General features: G+C 41.0%; 1 protein-coding gene across 1 annotated transcript in view; it reads left to right on the top strand.

Moving 5' to 3' along the window:
* The window catches only part of mpp7b (MAGUK p55 scaffold protein 7b), a 33809-nt gene extending 16815 nt beyond the window's left edge, over positions 1–16994 (top strand). The window contains exons 11-17 of the mRNA XM_030774754.1: positions 284–322; positions 4412–4567; positions 7680–7760; positions 11992–12085; positions 14021–14129; positions 15038–15181; positions 16794–16994. Coding sequence (XP_030630614.1) covers positions 284–322; positions 4412–4567; positions 7680–7760; positions 11992–12085; positions 14021–14129; positions 15038–15181; positions 16794–16994 — 824 coding nt within the window. The remainder of the gene's footprint in view (positions 1–283; positions 323–4411; positions 4568–7679; positions 7761–11991; positions 12086–14020; positions 14130–15037; positions 15182–16793) is intronic.
* Positions 16995–18318: the final 1324 nt, after the last annotated feature.

The following is an 18318-nucleotide window of genomic DNA, read 5'->3' as shown; positions in this document are numbered from 1 at the left end:
AGACACTGCAGAAGGTAATGTCAGCATGTGATGTTGTGCATAATAAACTGTCAGTGAATTACTGTTGGAAACATCTTTTTTTAAGTAAAGTTTTTAACTGGACTTGATGTATTCGATTGTCAGTTTGAAAACATTCTCTTTTTTTGCATGAGGCACCCAGTTTGATATTTACATTTTCTTCACTTGTCTGACTTCTTAACACATAGTTTGTATTGTCTGTCTGTCGGGTAATGTTTGATTTGAGTGAACTTTCTCTCTCTTTCCTGTGATATTGCTTAATCAGAGGGTGCAGACTATGGAGCAATCAGTGGAATTCATGTAGGTAAGAAATATTTTATTTCGTTTTTCTCATCTTAACACATATTATTGTACTTTCAGCAGTGCCCTGACTGTGTATACACTGACTGTGTACACAGTCCCCAAATGGCAAGTTGAGAAAGTCCTCTTTTCAAAGAAATCTCACTGCCTTTTACACTAATATTTCTACATCTGTGTTAACATGTTTATGCCTGTGGAAAGTGAGCATCATTAGCTTTACATTGTATGCTGACCTGGTCTGAATATTTCTGAATGGTTTTAATGGCTCCAGACTGAGTGTTTTGTGCTGCTCCATTAGCGATAAAGACCATCATAGAGACCAGAAACACACTCTGTGCTCATTTAGCGGGAAGGCTTAACATATGAGTCTAACAGAAGCTGGTTTCGTTTACTGCCCTTTGGCAACTCAGACATCTGAAACTCAAACAAACATCAGCTTGTCCTTTGCTAATATCCTGGAGAGACCCAATAGCTGCGCATAGATCAATCTATCTTAGATTTCTCAAGCAGCATGGTTAAAACATTACAATGAGGCTCAGTTATGAAGCGCCCATTGAGCAATGCCAGAGTTGAGATTTATCACAGTGTACTGGTCAAAATTCTATGTGATGGAAAACTAGTTGTTTGGACATGGTTATTTTTTTCTGTCAGAATTTTGCAATAAATCTATTAAGTCCTCTTAAATCTAAAAGCGATGTTTTGGTATAAACCAGAAGAAAGCCGAAAAACACAGGGAACTGTGGGACATGAGAGGATCATGGAAAATGGGAGTGGGCTTATATTGAGAAGGGAAACCTGGAAAAGGTATCAGCAAAACCAAATAAGATCCAGACATGGAAAAAAAAACAGGGGACACATTAAAAGCAGGCTCTATTTACAAACCAGATTATTTAATCAGCATGCAGTCCCACAGGCTAACAGGAGCCAAGACGCAAATGCATGGTTGAGACACCAGATCATTTTCCAATTCCTCCAGATCCTTGGATGTTTTTGGTGTCAGGTAGCCCATGGCACGTCTGTAGCCGAAGAGCCCAGTTTTAGGCCAGTAAGAATGCTTCATGAAATGAGACAATGGTTTTACCATGCAAGTCGATGTAACCAACTACCTCAGATAATACAGCGGGCTTTGTCTCCTAGACTGTTTAGCACTGGTGACAGTTTATAATTAACTCACCGATGTTAAGCTCAAGCTCTATTCTCTGAAAAGTAGCATCTGAGCCATGAGATGTTTGATATTAGACTTTGTGTCATCACCCCCTCCTTACATGCTGTCTGGAAACCAGATTCCACAGTGTGTGTGTGTGTGTGTGTGTGTGTGAGCGCGTGTGTGTGATGTGGTTTCTGTAGTTTTTTAGTCTAAATCAGTATCGATGATCTAATGGAAAGCGGATGAGTGGAAGAATACCACACACAAGGGTATGTGAGGGAAGGACAGATAAGATGTTTAGTATTTACCATCTCAGTCTGGGTTTTCCTTCCCTTTCCATAAAGTATCACGACCATCTTCACATCCTCTGTGCATTTGACTCCCTTGAACTTGCAGGGAAGCCATGTGTGACCCATGAAATTTAATTCAGTCTTGCCAGAGAAGAGAAGCTGTGTTGTGGTCAAATGCTCCAAAACGTGACATCTTCCCCTTCCGTGAGGTCTGACTGAGCTGAGCGCGAGTGTGAGTGCATCTTGATTCTGATTTGTGTGGGCTGGCACTTCTCATGTTGCATTTCATTTTTCCAAAACATGCAAAGCTCTGATTCACTTTTTTTTTTTTATTATTGGTATTCACTCCATCACCCCATGTTTTGCATGTACTGTGAACATCCCTTTGGATGCATTTTTCAGAACCCAGTTTTAAAAAAATATGTATATAAATAAATCCTTCTTAGACTATAATGAGAGAGAAGAACTTTTTTTTTTTTTTTTTTTTTAAGATGTTAGGATGATGTCTGTTACAAACAGACACGCAGTAAAGTTTGGGTTGGTTAGGATGCCAGATCACATCCATCTGGTGAGAGCCATGCTTTCATGTCGTCCATGCATGAAAAAACTTGATTACTGGTTCGGCATGCCGGGACAGGCCGTGGGGACGAGTCGCCTGTCAACGGTCGCACGCCTAACATTTGGAAGGCATGGAATGGCTAATCTCTGAACGGAGTCAAGGCCCCACAGCGGGCCTCCGTTAGCCTCATCATCTTCATGTCGGGGTCACCCGCTACCAGATGCTCCTTGGGCTCTGGTTTAGCGAAATTCAATGCATTTCCCACCAGCTTTTCCACTTTCATCAGATAGGGTGGAAACACGCGGCAGCCCTCATATGCTGCTCACAGCTGCAGGTTTAGATTCTGTATGGACGTGTAGAACCGCCACTCGGAAAGATTCTTCGATTGTACCAACCACACAGGCGCTTTGTGGACCAGATAGGTTCGATGTGCATAATAGGTGACCCTACCGATGGTTCTTTTGGCTCACTGTGATTGTTCCTCCTCCACGACAGCTGGAGATTTTGAAGGAAAAAGAGGGAAACTGAACATACTGTATTTTAAGAGGTGGTTAAATGGACGTGCGTTCTTCAGTCTAGGCTTGTTTTACACGTGGCTACGCAAGTAATGCTCACAAATTTGTGATGCGAGTCCATACCTCAAACATAACTGCAAAAATCAAATCCTCTTTTATGAGTAGTATTTAAACAGGGTGAGTTATTTCCTTACATGTTCATCTCTCAACATGCCCATCTAATCACAATGCATGTACATCACTTTTCATCATTAATGTCTCAGAGCGGGATTCTTTCCAAAGCAGTGTGTGTGTGTGTGTGTGTGTGTGTGTGAATATATATGAATATATATGAGATGAGGTCTTGTTTTAATTATCTCTCTGTCGGGACAATCCTAAACCCTGTGTGATTTATTTACACAGAAGCAGTCTGGCCTTGGGGATGGTTATTACTCTCTGTGTGGGACAGAAGAGATATCTGGAAGAGTTTAGGAGGATTTTGTGAGATTTATAGTGGTGGTGGCCAGTCAAAGATCTATTTGTTGTAGAGCTTCTGCTGCAGAGAGTTTGTGACATTTTGAATGATCTGAATAGAAGGCTTACATTACCTGAGTTAAAGGTCTTCCAGAATATCATTTTGGTTCTCTGTTAAGACTTTATGACTGTATAACAACCAAGTAATTACATTGTTTAAATGGCTGTTGACTTTTTGTGCTCTTATTCAGTACCACTGGAAACAGTTATCACCACTAGAAGAGCCTGATCATGAATCATGTCAATTAGTTTGAATAATATAGCAAAATATTTTTGTCAGATCCATTACCTTCCCAACAAAAAGTGAAAGCTGTTATTTGTAACAGAATACCTCAGTTGATTCATAAATTGGTTTTTAGTGCGTCTTACGTCTGTATGTTGTGTTTGTATTGCTGAGTTGGACAGTTATACCGCTTTTATGAGCTGGAAAGAATAAGAAATTGAGATACAGGCCTTTATGCTCTCCCTTATGCAGTGTGCCTGTGGTTTTCTTATGTTGTGGAAAGTATTGAAACTATGTTGTTATTTTTTACCAGTCCAAACTCTCGGTCTCTTCTGAGCACAGACGTGCAGTTTGTAATCATTAATCATTTTGTTAAATGCCAGAAGCAACATTTAAAGTATCTCTGTTTGAGACTGGTGCTTTAAAACTCCCATCTGTCAGTGTTAAGAAGCAGTCATTGTCTATCCTTTCATAAAATCTGTCTTGGGCTGAGGGCTGCCAGCTTAACTGTTACAACTTAGGTGTGTTTTGATATTCCACCCAGTTAATATGGTAATAAATGAGCATTATGGCAAACAGATTGCTTATGAATTGCATCACTGAGAATAAGTTCAATGCTAACATTTAGTTATCACTGAATTTTTAATGGACCGCAGCACTTACAAATAATGTCTGCAATGTTTTGTTGTGTAAACATTTGCGACCATTAAAAATTGAGTCCAACGGTTTACCCCTCATGTGAAATTTCAGACATATAACTCAAAACAAAGTAAACACGTAATAATGAAGTATTAATCAAATAATTCTATAATAATTCAACAAAGAAACTTTATGTATTTCTTGCAGCGGGCCTAAGGAGGAGTTTCCGTCTGAGTAGAAGAGAGGCTCAGGATAGGTGGAGGAAAAGTGATGGTCAGGTTGCTAGCCAGTTCCCAACCTATCAGGAGGTGGTGCCGTACCACAAGGAGCCTGGAGCACAGCACCGCCTGGTGCTTCTGGTCGGTGAGTGTGAGGAAACGTGATATTCCTGAAAAAAAAAACCCCAAAAAACGATTGGATGAATTTTCCATTAAACTCCACTGCAAGCAGCTGTTGTTTGTACAAGACAAAGTGAATATACTGACATATTCAACACAGAACGGTTTGATCCCTCAACCCACAGCAGATTATTCCTGTCGTCAGTGAATGGTCGGCATTCACGCAGATTCCTGTGCTCTACCAACTTCACTATTTATTTGTACTGAATCCATCACAAGAAATGGGAGAAGGTATTTTCCTTTGCTGCTGCATTGTAACCAAAAGCATTGTTAAGTAATTAGCTCTTGGAAGAATGTTCTGGCGTCGAAAGTGCACAACATCTCTGCGCCCCTTTTCTATACATAAGACTGCTGAATATCCGTATATAATTACAATTATTCATGCTAAAAGTTTGCAAATGGTTGAGCTTGTCTGTCCTCCAAACCTGGAAGTCTTCAATTGATATTTAAATAAATACTTTTAAAGGAAGGCTTCTCTTTGTATCTTGATATTTCCTAACAGAATTTATACCTTCAAAAGTACCTCATGGATAGTTTTACAATCGGCGGAGTTACAGTGAGACATTACTCTGCTGCGTGTATCTGCTTTTATTGGTCTGCCAGGAGCTGAGCTCTGGGCCTGCTGTATGTCCTTTCTAATGTCATTTCAAACGGTGGACTCTGTGTGAGCCAAACGAGTGGGCGTGCGCCCGTCCTCCAAACACGCTGGCTATGCCTGGCTCAACTGGTCACCTCCAGTTCAGCTGGAGCAACTCCACTGCACCCGCTGTTGTTGTCTAGTGTCATTTAAGTCCCCACGGTGCCACAGTTCATCAGGTACAAGGACTTTAGAAAACGACCATAGTGAGAAATGGGACTTTATGGCAGACACCCATCCTGAAACCTTACCGTGGAGTTTTTGACGAAATGGAATATTTTGTTTTCTTTAAAATATTTGAAAAAGATAGGTGTTTTTTGGCCAGTAAAGTATTTATTGTTTTAGAGAAAATGATTGTTTTAGAGAAAAGGAAAAACTCCAGTGGCAGCTTGGATCAAAATATTATATATGAACATTCAGTCTCAGAGGGTGTACAACTGCCTGAGATTATTTGTTTTGTTTTTTTTGTTTTTTTTCTGCGACGTTGAAAGAAAAATACGTCTTTCTGGTCTCTTTTAGAAAAGGAATTGCAGGATCTGTCAGGGGCGGTGAGAAGTGTTGGCCAGGAGATGAAAGTGAATGTAAGGCTTATTTCACAAACCAACAGAATTGTACAAGAGCATGATCATCTCGCCTCCAGCCTCCTCCACAGATCCTCCTTAAACTAAACCGAGCCCTAACCTGGACTACATGCCAAAACACTCACAGACCAGAGCTGGATTTACTCCAGAAGGGTTCCAAGCCTGCCATGTCTGTTACCACTACAGAAACTGGCAAACATAAACAACAACTTTACAACCAAAGCAGTGCGCAAGATATTTTCTCTAAGGTTTCTGTCTCTGTTCCTGTGACCAAGTTCAACAATAAAATATACACACAATAAAAGCACAAACACACACACACACCACATACATATATGTATAAAGTTACATGTATGTGGTGTGTGTGTGTGTGTGTGCGCGCATGCGCGCATGTGTGTTATATTGTTATTTCTAATTCTAATTTTTTTTTAAAAGTAGATACAGTACACACAATATCTGTATTTATTTTCGACCTTTCAAGTGAGTTCATACATCCACTTTTAAAGTTTGAACTCGAGAAAATTGCAGTACAGTACAAATGACAGGTTTCTATTTAAAGTGGTACTCGCATATCTTGAATAATAGTATGTGGTGGATCTATTACCAACCCATTAAATGTGTTTGCAAAACTAATTTCAGACAAGGACACAGAGGACCTACCAAGTCCTTCATTCAGTGTTGTCTAATAATGAGTTAGTCAGGTGTGAGAAGTATGCCCATATAAGGCAAAACAGGAAGATTACTTTTTTTTCCATTCCAGTCTCATTTATTTCACTTTTTGTTTTGTTTTCTCCTCTGTAAAAGCCATTTGTAGTGAAAAGCTATGCTGAACTGTATGCTGTTATTGGCTCAGGCCATTTCATGCATGATTAGAATGGTGGGTATTCATGGAATCCTACTTTTCACCAGCAGTCCATTTGTGACTGATGCACACTGTGAGGAAAAATGTGTTGACTTTGATGCTCGAAGATGTTCCCTCAAGAGGTAATCGTGCGCTCCGCAGGTTTTTTGCACAAGCTGATTCTGAATCTCTCAAACAGGTTCTTTGTCTTGCCTCTACTATATTATATCTTTTCCTTCTGGGAGTGTCGTGAGGCCAGTACCAAGACAGGATCTGTGTTTTTAGGAGGAGAGAGAGAGAGAGAGAGAAAGAGAGAGAGAGGCGCAAAATACTGGAGCCGCAGAGTGAAATCAATACAGCATTATTCCATCAGCATTGCACTCACGCCCCTACAAATGGATAACACAGATGCCTACTGGGATAAGGAGCTGCTTCATTCCACAGGCACTTCATAGACAGACAGTGTACAGTACATGTCCCCCATGAATTCTCAGCTTCAAAGATGCTTACAAGCGTGGATCGCACTGGAGCAGTTAATCTCAGTTCTGTTGGTCTGGTCTAGGGTCTTTAAATCCATATCGTAAAACACTTGAAAATTTATGCTGAAGTTATGAAGACAGTGGTCAAATTGTTTTTGGACTGTAAATCTGTATACTGATGAATATATGTGTTTCTAATTTTGATACTGGTTCCATGAACAAGGTCTGTCTTTGTGTTGGATTTGTTCAGTTTTGAAAGCATTCGGAAATTTAAATCAGTGTGTGCTGTGAGCAAAAATAAAGGAAGTGTAAATCTTTGAGATACATATTCTGTACTTGTTGTTGAATGTGGAATGTTTAAAATGAGAGCATAGAGGAGAAAAGATATTTTCAGAACAATATTTTGTTAAATTTGTATGTTAATTGTGTATGTATTTTAATTAAAACTAATGTATTTTTTTGATGATGTTCTCTCTCTCTCTCTCTCTCTCTCTCTCTCTCTCTCTCTCTGTATCTTCTCTTTCCCTTTCCTGCTCCAGGGCCTGCAGGGGTGGGTGTGAGTGAATTAAAAAAGAAATTGCTGATTTCTGACCCTGAACGATTTGATGTAGCTGTGCCACGTGAGTATGCTAATCCACTGTTATCCGACATGTTTGCACTTGTGGCCAGTGTAAATTCCATATAAACACCTTCAACAGCACTAAAAAAAAGCATTACCCTCTCATGCAATGCCTGCCAAATAAGGCTCAGCAAATTCAACATTTGTATAAAAATCAAGCCAACGAGGCCTACACGTTAATCTCAAACTCAAGTGAGAGTTTGGAGAATGATCTAAATGTGAGTCGCTGGGTTTACCACAAGACTTAGTTTAAATCCACACTCGCTCTTGGTAGCTGTTGACTGGACTGTCATCCGTCAAAGAGGAGCCTTCTCTATGGGGGTTTAGTTTAAGCTTCTCTCCTGCCAGTCTGAGAGTGATGGAGAAAAAACAAAGTCATCACAAGTTTTTCGCAGCCGGACTGACAGCGTCGGGTGATGGAGCTGGCAACAGTTTTTCTCTATGCTGGACAGATGCCATGCCTCCTCCTCCTCCTCCTCCTCCTCTCCCTTCAGCTGGCGTTTGGCTCGCCTTTCTCTCCCCTGGATGGCTTAACCAACTGCTCGCCATATTTCTGACCAGGGTCCAAGCACCAGCGCTAACCCTGTTGTATCTAACTGTATCTGACAAATACATTTGTTTGATTTACGTGTTTGAGAGCAGAGTGCTTAGAATTGATCGGCGAGGTGAACCGCGTGATTTAGAGTCGGCACACGCCGTTTAATATACATGACAGTTACGGCTGTGGATTGGAGCTGTTGCACCCCTGAAGACAAATGGTCCTAGTTCCATTGTTGGTTTTTACTTTGTTTGCTGAAGGGTAGCTGGTAGTGGTCCCAATCACTTCTCTTTTTCTATAAATCTTTTTTCCTCAGAGCTAAATCCCCGTTATAAAGATATCTGCTTTATTTGAATTTTTATTTATAATGTAATATTTCTTTTTTTTTTTTAAGGAGGATAACTATAGTTTACTTTATGTGTTGGGTTTTATATCTACAGTCTATATGTACTATGTACCTATTCTGCTCTTTCGCATTCTTAAGGTAGTGGGTTTACTGCCATTGATTTGGGTAGATTAGGTCTCAGAAACTTAGTGAGGATTGTTCAATTTTTTATTTAACCTTCATCCTTTATATCCATATTCTATCCATATCTTTGAGCTCATAGCTCCTCAACAAAAAGTTCATCAGAAGAGAGTAGCAGTGGTTTTGCCAAAGAGGACAGTGACAACCAGGCCCCTGGAAGATCAGTGCTGTGCTGAGTTTGGAGAAGCCTCCAATGGAAACATTAAGGAGGCATGGCTGGCTGCTCAGTGAAGAGGGGCATGAGCTGCAGGGGAAAAGCAGGAATTTGGGGAAGGGAAGGAAAGGGAAGGGAGAGGGTGTTGTGGCAGTGTTCGGGAAACATCTCTGCCCTGTTCCCCAGACTCTGCTGTCCCACTACCGGAAATGACTGCCGCCAGTTGAATGGAGGAAGAGTGCAGAGGCCAGCAGTGGGTCCAGGTCTCTTCCCAGTTCCAGAGCCTGCCGCTGAGTTGCCGCAGGAAGCAGCCACTGCCAGATTCGATTGAAGTGGAAGCGAACACTGCCAGCAACGTAGAGCAAAGGAGAGATACTCAGTGGCTGAGCCGGAGACCCGGGTTTGGATCCCGGCCTGAATGTCCTGAAGCTGGTCACAGTGCCCGCTCCTTCCCTGAGTTGGCAACCAACCCATGGCCTTGGATTGTCTCCAGATCGTCCGGAGCGCCAACATACCTGCATCCCCTTACACTGGTGCCGTTGACGCAGTATCTTTGGCACATGTGTGTGTTGCTGTAACTCAATTTTGTAAAGCTCCCCTTCCAGGACTGAAATGGTTACCTGGCTCACATCATCTTTCCACCCCGTGACAAGAACAAGAAGTTTTTTTTAACATGCATGTAATTATGAGGCCAAACTAAAATGAACATTTTTCGCCTGCTACGGCCAGGAATAAGAAATTTTTTAGATGGAGATATCAGATCTTTGTCTCCTTCCATGGGGAGGTTACATCTGGATTCAACCAGTAGTTACGGCACCATAAAACAGACGGCAGTTGCTATTCTACATGAGTTGACAAAGTATAGAATTCCTCTTTGACCAGTAGCCCATTGGGAGAGCTAAAGGTAACATATAGCTTAAAGCCGATTAGAAAGCATTCATTTTCACCTCTGAAAAACGAGAGGGATCAGATGCTAGTAGGGGCATCCATCTATTAACGTCATCTTCATTCGTCTTCAATGTGTTTGCACAAAAAGTCTTAGCAACTGACGCAGAGGAAGTACTCACCAAGGTATTTAGCTGGAGAGCTAAGTAAGTTACTTCTTGAGTGACAGTCATTTCTGGGAATAAGCAAAGATTTCTTAATTGTAAATCCAGAGACTGCCCCAAAGTTTCCAGAAGGTCAAATTACATGAGGGAGTGAATCAATGTGAAATCGATGTGTCATCTGCATTCTAGGGCACAGATTATGGAAGAGATTCTGTTTTTATTGGTGAAATTAAGCTGCTGTTGTTATGAGGTTAGCAAGCAGCTCAAGTTAAAAGTGGTGAGCAGTGAAATATACAGAGATGATCCGAATGAATGTTGGCCCAAAACTGAATTTTTTCATGGAATGATTATTAAAAGATAAAATTGAGTTAAATTTACGAGGTGAACATAGATGTTAACGGAAGTTCAATAAATCGTCGTATCACCTCTTCATGAACTGTTTTGGCTGCATCTGAAAATGCAGAGTGATGCAATTGTGCCCCCCACCCCCACCACACACACACACACACACACACACACACACACACACACAGGCCTTGTCTTGTGGCCTTTCAGTGGTGATAAAAGGTTTATAGTTTACTTTGGAGCATGTGTGGAACGTGTGGACAATTAGAGAGCGGGTGGGTGGCAGGTATTCTCTGTCCTTGTTAAACTCACCTCTGAGCATGCTTTCAGTGTGACTCAGTCTAGTTAAAACAGGCCTTTATGCTGCTCTCCACACGGTCGATTACACACACGTGTTATATCAGCAAAGCATAACCCCAAACCCTATCTCTGACCCTTAGCCCTTGTGTAACAGACCAAAGCAGTTCCATTGCATGTTTAGATTTCAGCAATCAATATTAAAGGCAATGTAGAAAAGTGATACCTAACTTGACAAAGGACAGAGAACTGCCAGAATAAAGGTGAACATCAGTGTAGCATTGTAATAGGGGATGGAGCCGCCACATGTCACCAGAGGAGCTTCAGTGCTCCTTGTTGGAATGCACTGTGCAAGTATCTAAAACTCTTGTTACGGGGAAGCAACATCATCACTTTGCGTTTTGTGGAGGTTTTACCAGAGGGAAGCAGCTTCATTCCTTCACCAGAAACTCTGTCATTTGGTATTTTGTTGATGGTAGCAGAAAAAGGTGTCTCAGCTACTACTCCAGAATTTCTTATAATTGTCCAGCTGGGTTGAGATCTGGTGACTCAGATGACCATGGCACATAGTTTGCATGCTCATCAAACCAACCGGTGACTCTTGGCCTGTAAATGGGGACACGGTCATCCTGTAGGGGTAGGTACATCTGACCACAGATGAAAACAGCCGATGATGTCTTTCCCTCAGTCTCTCACGCCGACATCACTTTTTCCCGCCGTTTCTCGCGAGATGTCCGTGAGTTGAACAGTCTTCGTCACTAAAGCTCCTTACAAAACATGTCCCAGCAGTCACTTGTCTTTCAGAATCGCAGAAAACTCTTCAAGTCATAGAACCTGAGTAATGGGACTGGGGCATGTCCAGCATTTTTGACTGTAAGCATAACTGAATGTAAATGAACTTAACTCAAGAATCACACTTGTGCGGAAACAGATGCTTCGAATGCACTTTGTATCCCTCATTTACTCTTAAGTGTTTCCTTTGTTTTTTGAGTTACTCGTACGCCACCATACAGAGACCAGTATACTACTCATATTTGTTGAACTACGATCCTTGTGTTGAGTTCAATTTTAAAAATTCTATTTATATTTAGTAAATAGTTGGAAGCAAATGTGGTTGCAGAAGAAATCAGTGGATATTAACGGCCATTTATACTGATGAACTGTTTCTGAACTCTCTCTGATGGAATCCTTCTCTGTGAACTTAAGAACCTGGTAAAAGCAATGAATTTCATTTGCATTTTTAAACACTTAAACAGCCCTTTACTCTCTCTCTCTCTCTCTCTCTCTCTCTCTCTCTCTCTCCCCCCGTCTCCTCCTCCACAGACACTACCCGGGCTCCCAGAAAGCAGGAGAGAGGTGGAGTGGAGTATCACTTTGTCTCCAGACACACATTCGAAAAAAACATACTCGAGCGCAAGTAGGCACAGTATAACTCTCAGACATTTCGAGCTGTAGTTTATGATATTGGTCAGGTGCAATGGGTCCCTATAGGAACGTTAAAATAGTTTGATCATGTGCCCCACTCACAAAGCTCCTTTTGCTTGTCTCCGTTCCATTGTGTCAACATACCTAAAAAAAGAGTTGATATTTCAACTCTGAAAATTCCATTTTTTGTTACTGTAAAACATTTATTTATCCAGTTCATTTGCAGTGTAGGCCAAAAGAACAAGGATAGAAACCATACATAAAACTTTCTTTGACCCCCATCTGGTATACATGTATACAGCACAGCAGCAGTTGCAACTAGAAAATTTTAATTTGAAACTAGTGATTTCTCATGTGGTTATTGGTAATATATGGTTTTTGGCTCCTTTGAAATGAAATGACTGAAGCTGACTATTCTCTCAAAGTCTTCAGAGATGGTCCTGGTACTTACATCATCGACAGTAAGTAATCCATTTATGGTTTCAAGCTGACAATGGCAACCAAAATTGACAGGAAATACCCACTTTCTCTCGTTTTCACTCGAAAGCAACAGGAAATCTGAAAAACATGTGTCCACGCACAGTGTCAGATTATATTGAACAGAGGGAACATTTTAACATTCATCTGTGGTTTGAAATGACTTTTTGTCTTGTTACTCAGAGAGGGAGAGTGAAGTCAGAGAGAGAGGGAGACTGCAATGAGAGTATATCCCAAAGACACTAAACAGCCAGACATGCCAACACAAAAGAGAGGGGGAGACAGACAGACGGAGAGAGAGGGAGAGAGAGAGAGAGAGAGAGAGAGAGAGAGAGAGAGAGAGTGTCTTTGTATCAGTCTGCTGAAGTAGTTGTTACTTGACAATTGTCATTTTGATTGTGCTGGTAGGAAGACCAGTCGTAGGGCACTATATCAAAGATTCAAATGATCAAAACTCGCAAAGGCTGTAAACTGTTTTATTTGTTTTTCATATTCTGTTTATTTATTGAAAACAAATGCAATATAAAATAGCCTGGTAAAGTATTAATGATAAACTTTTATTCAAGATTTTTTGTTTTCCAGGAAGATATAAACACATCATGTAGCAGTCATGGAGTTGATTTTTACATGATAAATAAACATGGTTATACATGACTGCATATGAGATGTGTTTGTTAGCTTTACTATAAATTTTATCATCTCAAATTCAAGATGACTAAATTAAGGGAGTATAAAAAAAATGTGTATTTTGTGAGGATTTTATGGGGAACACTACGTTAGCATGCTATATCTCTGCTATGAGACCTGGATAAAGTTGTTGGCTCTTGTCCCTGAGGGTTTGAAAAAACAGGTGGCTCCAATTGAAAGTGTAACATAGAAGATTAGATAAAGCCTTACAGTGCCAAAACGTCTGGAAGGGTGATCTCCAAAAATATGCTACAACTTACTCTGAATGATCCTTGTGTGAGGAGCCAGAAGTTTTTTTTTTTTTTTTTTTTTGAACCATGTTATTATCACTAATGCTAAAGCAGAACAGGAGATGAGAGAAGTAAGATGGGGCATTTCGATGTTGGTTTGGGCCTCTTCCCATTTTCCTCTCTTGCTGAAGGAACACGTCGCATCCAGGCCAAAACTGCTACCACTCTAATGTGCCACATATACACAGAGCAGAGGGATGTGTGTATGGAAATGACCACAGTTCATTTGGCAAACAACATCGAAGTGTTTCAGGCTCCAGCTTCCCCTATTGCTTAAAAGGCCTGTCAGTCAAACGTGACAGTGGCTCCATTTAACCAACCGAAAGCTGATGTGTAAATCCCCTGCTATTAGTGGTCGTGTCAAATCTGATTATTTATTGGATATCAGTTTCATTTCCTCTGTCCTTCACTAGCCTATTCTTGTGAGGACAAGAGAACTAATCTCTCTCTCTCTCTCTCTCTCTCTCTTTAAGATTCATTGAGTATGGTGAGTATAAAGGGAACTACTATGGAACCAGTGTGAATTCGGTGCACAAGGTCCTAGAGGAGCATAAGGTGTGCCTGCTGGACGTGGAGCCCAGTGTGAGTGACAAGCCCTCAGTGTGTGTGTGTGTGTGTGTGTGTTTGTGTGTGTGTGTGTGTGTGAGTGTGTGGCAGTGTGTGGGAGAGCTTTGTGGTAGACGTTCAGGGAGGCTGGTATAAAACATGCCTTACATAGAAATTCAAATACATCCAGATTATATGACAGGTTGTTACAGACCCACACATTCTCCATAGCCTTCTCCAGCAGAGCATGACACAAACATGTTCGTTCTCGGAACACTTCCATTTATCTGAGAGAGAAAGAGAAGGCCGGAGAGTCCTATATTACATGTCATATTTGTTGACTTTGGAGCTGAAAATCCAGGGGCAAGAATTATGTCATTTTGGATCCGGCGTCTCTGACAGCCTTGCTCCAATTGGTACATTTCCTGTGGTCTGATTATTTTTCGTCAGATTGTAACATTTATAGAAACATTCCCAAACATGCTATCTTGGCACATATTTGAAATTAGCCATTCTCAAGTTAGCAGTGGTTTTTTTGGAGGTTGTAAGATTGCTTTAGTTAAGTGTAGGTGGCATATCATAGCTTGGCTGCTATGGTTCTGGCTCTGAGGGGTTAAAAAGAGCCACAAACTATTGTAATCAAATACCCAGGTCAATAATATCCTTAGGGATTATAACGCTCTCAGAAGAATATTTATCATAACTAGAGCATTGTTGTAATGTTAGGGTAGGCTTCTTTTTATTTGGATGTAACTAAATACAATGGAAAATCAGTATCTGAAGTTCTTTCGTTGCTATTTGTCAGTATGTGTTAAAATACACTCCACAACTGTAATGTGTTCCAGGTAACATGCATGTTTTGAAACACCAGGGTATCTTGTTGTTGATTTGATGACTGATCAATTTAAAAAACGAACCAAACCATTTCTTCTTCCTTTCAACAGACTATTAAGGACATTTACACAGCAGAATTTAAGCCATATGTGATATTTGTGAAGCCACCTCCATTAGAGCAACTGCAGCTGAGTCGGAGAAAAGCAAAAGTCATCTCCAATGAGGATGAAGCCAAGCCCACAAAGACTTTCACAGTAAGTTAGCACCACAACATTTTTCTTATTACCTCATGGGATTTACAACTATTGATGATTAGTTTTTGAGTTCACGCCCCTTGTTGACAGATTTCATATTTAAGTGACCTCAGAAAGCCCTGTGGCGTATGTCTAGAGTCTGAAGATTGGACCGCACAAAGAATCTGTAATGTTTTACAATGTGTACTTTGTCTCTTAGAGTTTGATCAACAGTGGTCACTAGTTAAGTCCTTTCAATCACCTCGTTACACCCTCACTGGGACTACCATTTTTAATCACTACTAGAGTCCCGTGAAGCCTTGAGGTAGACGAGGTCACATGACCCTTTGTCATAACCCTTCTTAAGCTCCTTTTGGCGTTTAATACACTGGAGAGCCAAAGGTCCCTTTTAAAACCACTACAGGGTGGGCTGCAGGTGTGCTCTCCTCCATAAGTGCACCCAGCTCCAGCTCCCCCGACTGCCCTTCATGCCGAGAGTATGTTTTTTGGGGAGCCCAGGGGTCAAGGGGTTTGGTTAAGTTGTTAGTTGGTAACCCCACTCAGTTCCCATCTGGGTCATGCTGTTAGCATGAACACCTTGATCCACCCAGGGGTTTTATAAAAACGATGAGGTCATTTCTCACACACCTGGAACGCTGTTTCACATGCCGGTACATGCTACTGGCGCCCGAGGACAAAAACACGAAACATGTCATTTATTTTATTATTTTATTAGTGGACAGTGACTGTCGGAGTGCATTAAGTAAATGATTTAACAACCTGCATTTGGAAATTGCTTTGTTTGCCCTAATGCTGTATATTTCTGTTTTATTACATTTTACATCTTTTTTTTGACCAGAGTCCAAATCTTATTGGTATGACTCATGAGCGTTGGACGTTTTATTTTTTTTAAATTCGTAAAAAAATGAAATAAAATCGGACATCTTTATGAGCAAGATTCAGTCTTTATGACAGAGAATGTGCACTTTTAAGAATCAGCAAAACGTGCCTCGTACAAAAATGATGAACACTCTGATGGTTGAAGTACTCTGAACTCTCCATTACAGACGCCTCAAGCATAGTGTTCAAGCGTGACTCTGTGTAGAGTTTTCAGGGTGGTTGATATGCATTTGTGCAGCGGTTAAAACAACAAATGTTCAGCCACATCATACTGATCAACTGCGCCAAGACCTCTGTAAAAACAGCTCCTCATTGCTGTCCTGTGGAACTCTTACACCATCCCATTCAACCAATAAGCTGTGTTAGAGATAGCCCAAAACGCAGACGTGCCCTTGAGTGGATTCCCACATGTGGGACCAGAAAAAACCCAGCTCTACAGAAATGTTGTATGGTATGTCAACCACTAGAGATGGGATGCTTACATATCGTCTATAAGAACAGAGAGTACAGAGATGGTACCATCTGCTTCATTAATCTTTAAAATGTAATCAATAATAAGTCTATGAATTGTAAAACGCACAAAAAATGAACTGCTTACACAAATGTTACACTGTTACACAGCTCTTCTGTTTTGGAGCCATTTTATGCCTGCACTGTTTAAGTAAGGTTATCCTCTTCTTATGGATGTATTCCATGTGAATAATTTTTTTTTTTGTGGGTTTTTTTTTCTTAGGAGGAGGACTTTGAGGATATGATTGCCTGTGCCCAGGTCATGGAGAGCGAATATGGCCACTTCTTTGAGAAAATTATCGTTAACGATGACCTTGCTATGGCCTTTAATGAGCTGAGAGCAGAGCAGAGCAGACTTGAAACCGAAACCCAATGGATCCCTAAAACATGGGCTCAGCCATGCAGTGACAGGAACCTTAAATAATATGAAAATAAATGCAAGGTGACGTAGATAAGTTAAAACTAGTTTAAGTCATTCCAGCAATGGCCAAATTATGGAACCATGCTGCCTGTTGTAGCGCTGCAAATGTAATTAAGTGTTCTTATGAATGTTAAAACACACACACACACACACTCACACAAACACACACACAAACACACACACACATACACACACACACAGACACACATTCAATGTATGGAGTTTGTCACCCATTCCTTAATTCTAAAGTTTTGTTTATTTTCCTGTGGATTCGTTGGTATATACTGGCTGTATGTTGTACTTGAATTGATTCTGTTGCCTGCAGTGGCTCATGTTTTGACATTAAACACTAACAGACGCTGACTGTCCTTAACAAGATGTGTTCTCAGTTTTGTTTTAAGTGGGGTGGAGACTGGGGTCACATTTATCCTGCTTAACTTGTGACTACGGGAAATGACCCTGGAATAAGCAAGTGCCCTGAAACGGGTCCAGGTAGTTCTACACACGAAACATTTCCATCGCCACAACAGAAGTAAATAAGGCTCAGATTCATTCCTGACGCTGAACATAACTCTGAGCTCTTTAAATGGGTGTCCGCTGGCTCTGGACCATTGCTTGGAGCCTGTGCTGGAGAGAGATCACGACAGTGTGATCCACAAATCCACATTTCAAAGGTTCAATGCGATGCATATCAGACTATCTCACCATTTTTATAGCCAGACAGCGCCAACACGGTCAGCCATTCCCTAAAGCTCTTCTCCTCCTTTTTTTTTCTTTTATCTGGAGGAGGAGAACTAAGATCGACAGGAAGTGGAGAGGAAGAGTAGTTTTTTGGAAGGTGAAGGTAGCAGCTCCTCCAGGAGTGTGAGTTGATTCCTCCAGCACTCAGTATATTAAAGGGGAATTAATGACTGACAGGAGAGTTTCTGGGGTCACCTTGGCAGATAGTCTGGTCAGACTTAAGAAAGGGAAAGCCCACACATACCTGAGTTTTACTTTCTCATGAAACTGGACTAAAAGAGAGAGAAAGAAAGAAAGAAAGAGAGAGAGAGAGAGAGAGAGAGAGAGAGAGGGGGAGAGAGAGAGCAAAGGGGGAATTACCTCTCCAGTGTCAATTCACTGTATTTATCCGCATTCTGAATGCCACTGGGCTGCAAGGAAAAAGTATTAAGGAAAGGTCCAATTTTTAAAGGACCTTCCAAATTCTACATAGTGTTTATTATGGAGATTGTTCTTCTATTGTGGAAAGTGATATTGGCTATCTGATAAAGAGACACATTAGTTCAATCTGCTTCTAGTATACCAGAGCCAGACCAAAGCCTGCAAA

Source organism: Chanos chanos, chromosome 5, assembly GCF_902362185.1.
Source record: "Chanos chanos chromosome 5, fChaCha1.1, whole genome shotgun sequence".
NCBI lineage: Eukaryota > Metazoa > Chordata > Actinopteri > Gonorynchiformes > Chanidae > Chanos > Chanos chanos.
The sequence above is the reverse complement of the archived record's forward strand: the minus strand, read 5'-3'. Positions and strand labels throughout refer to the sequence as shown.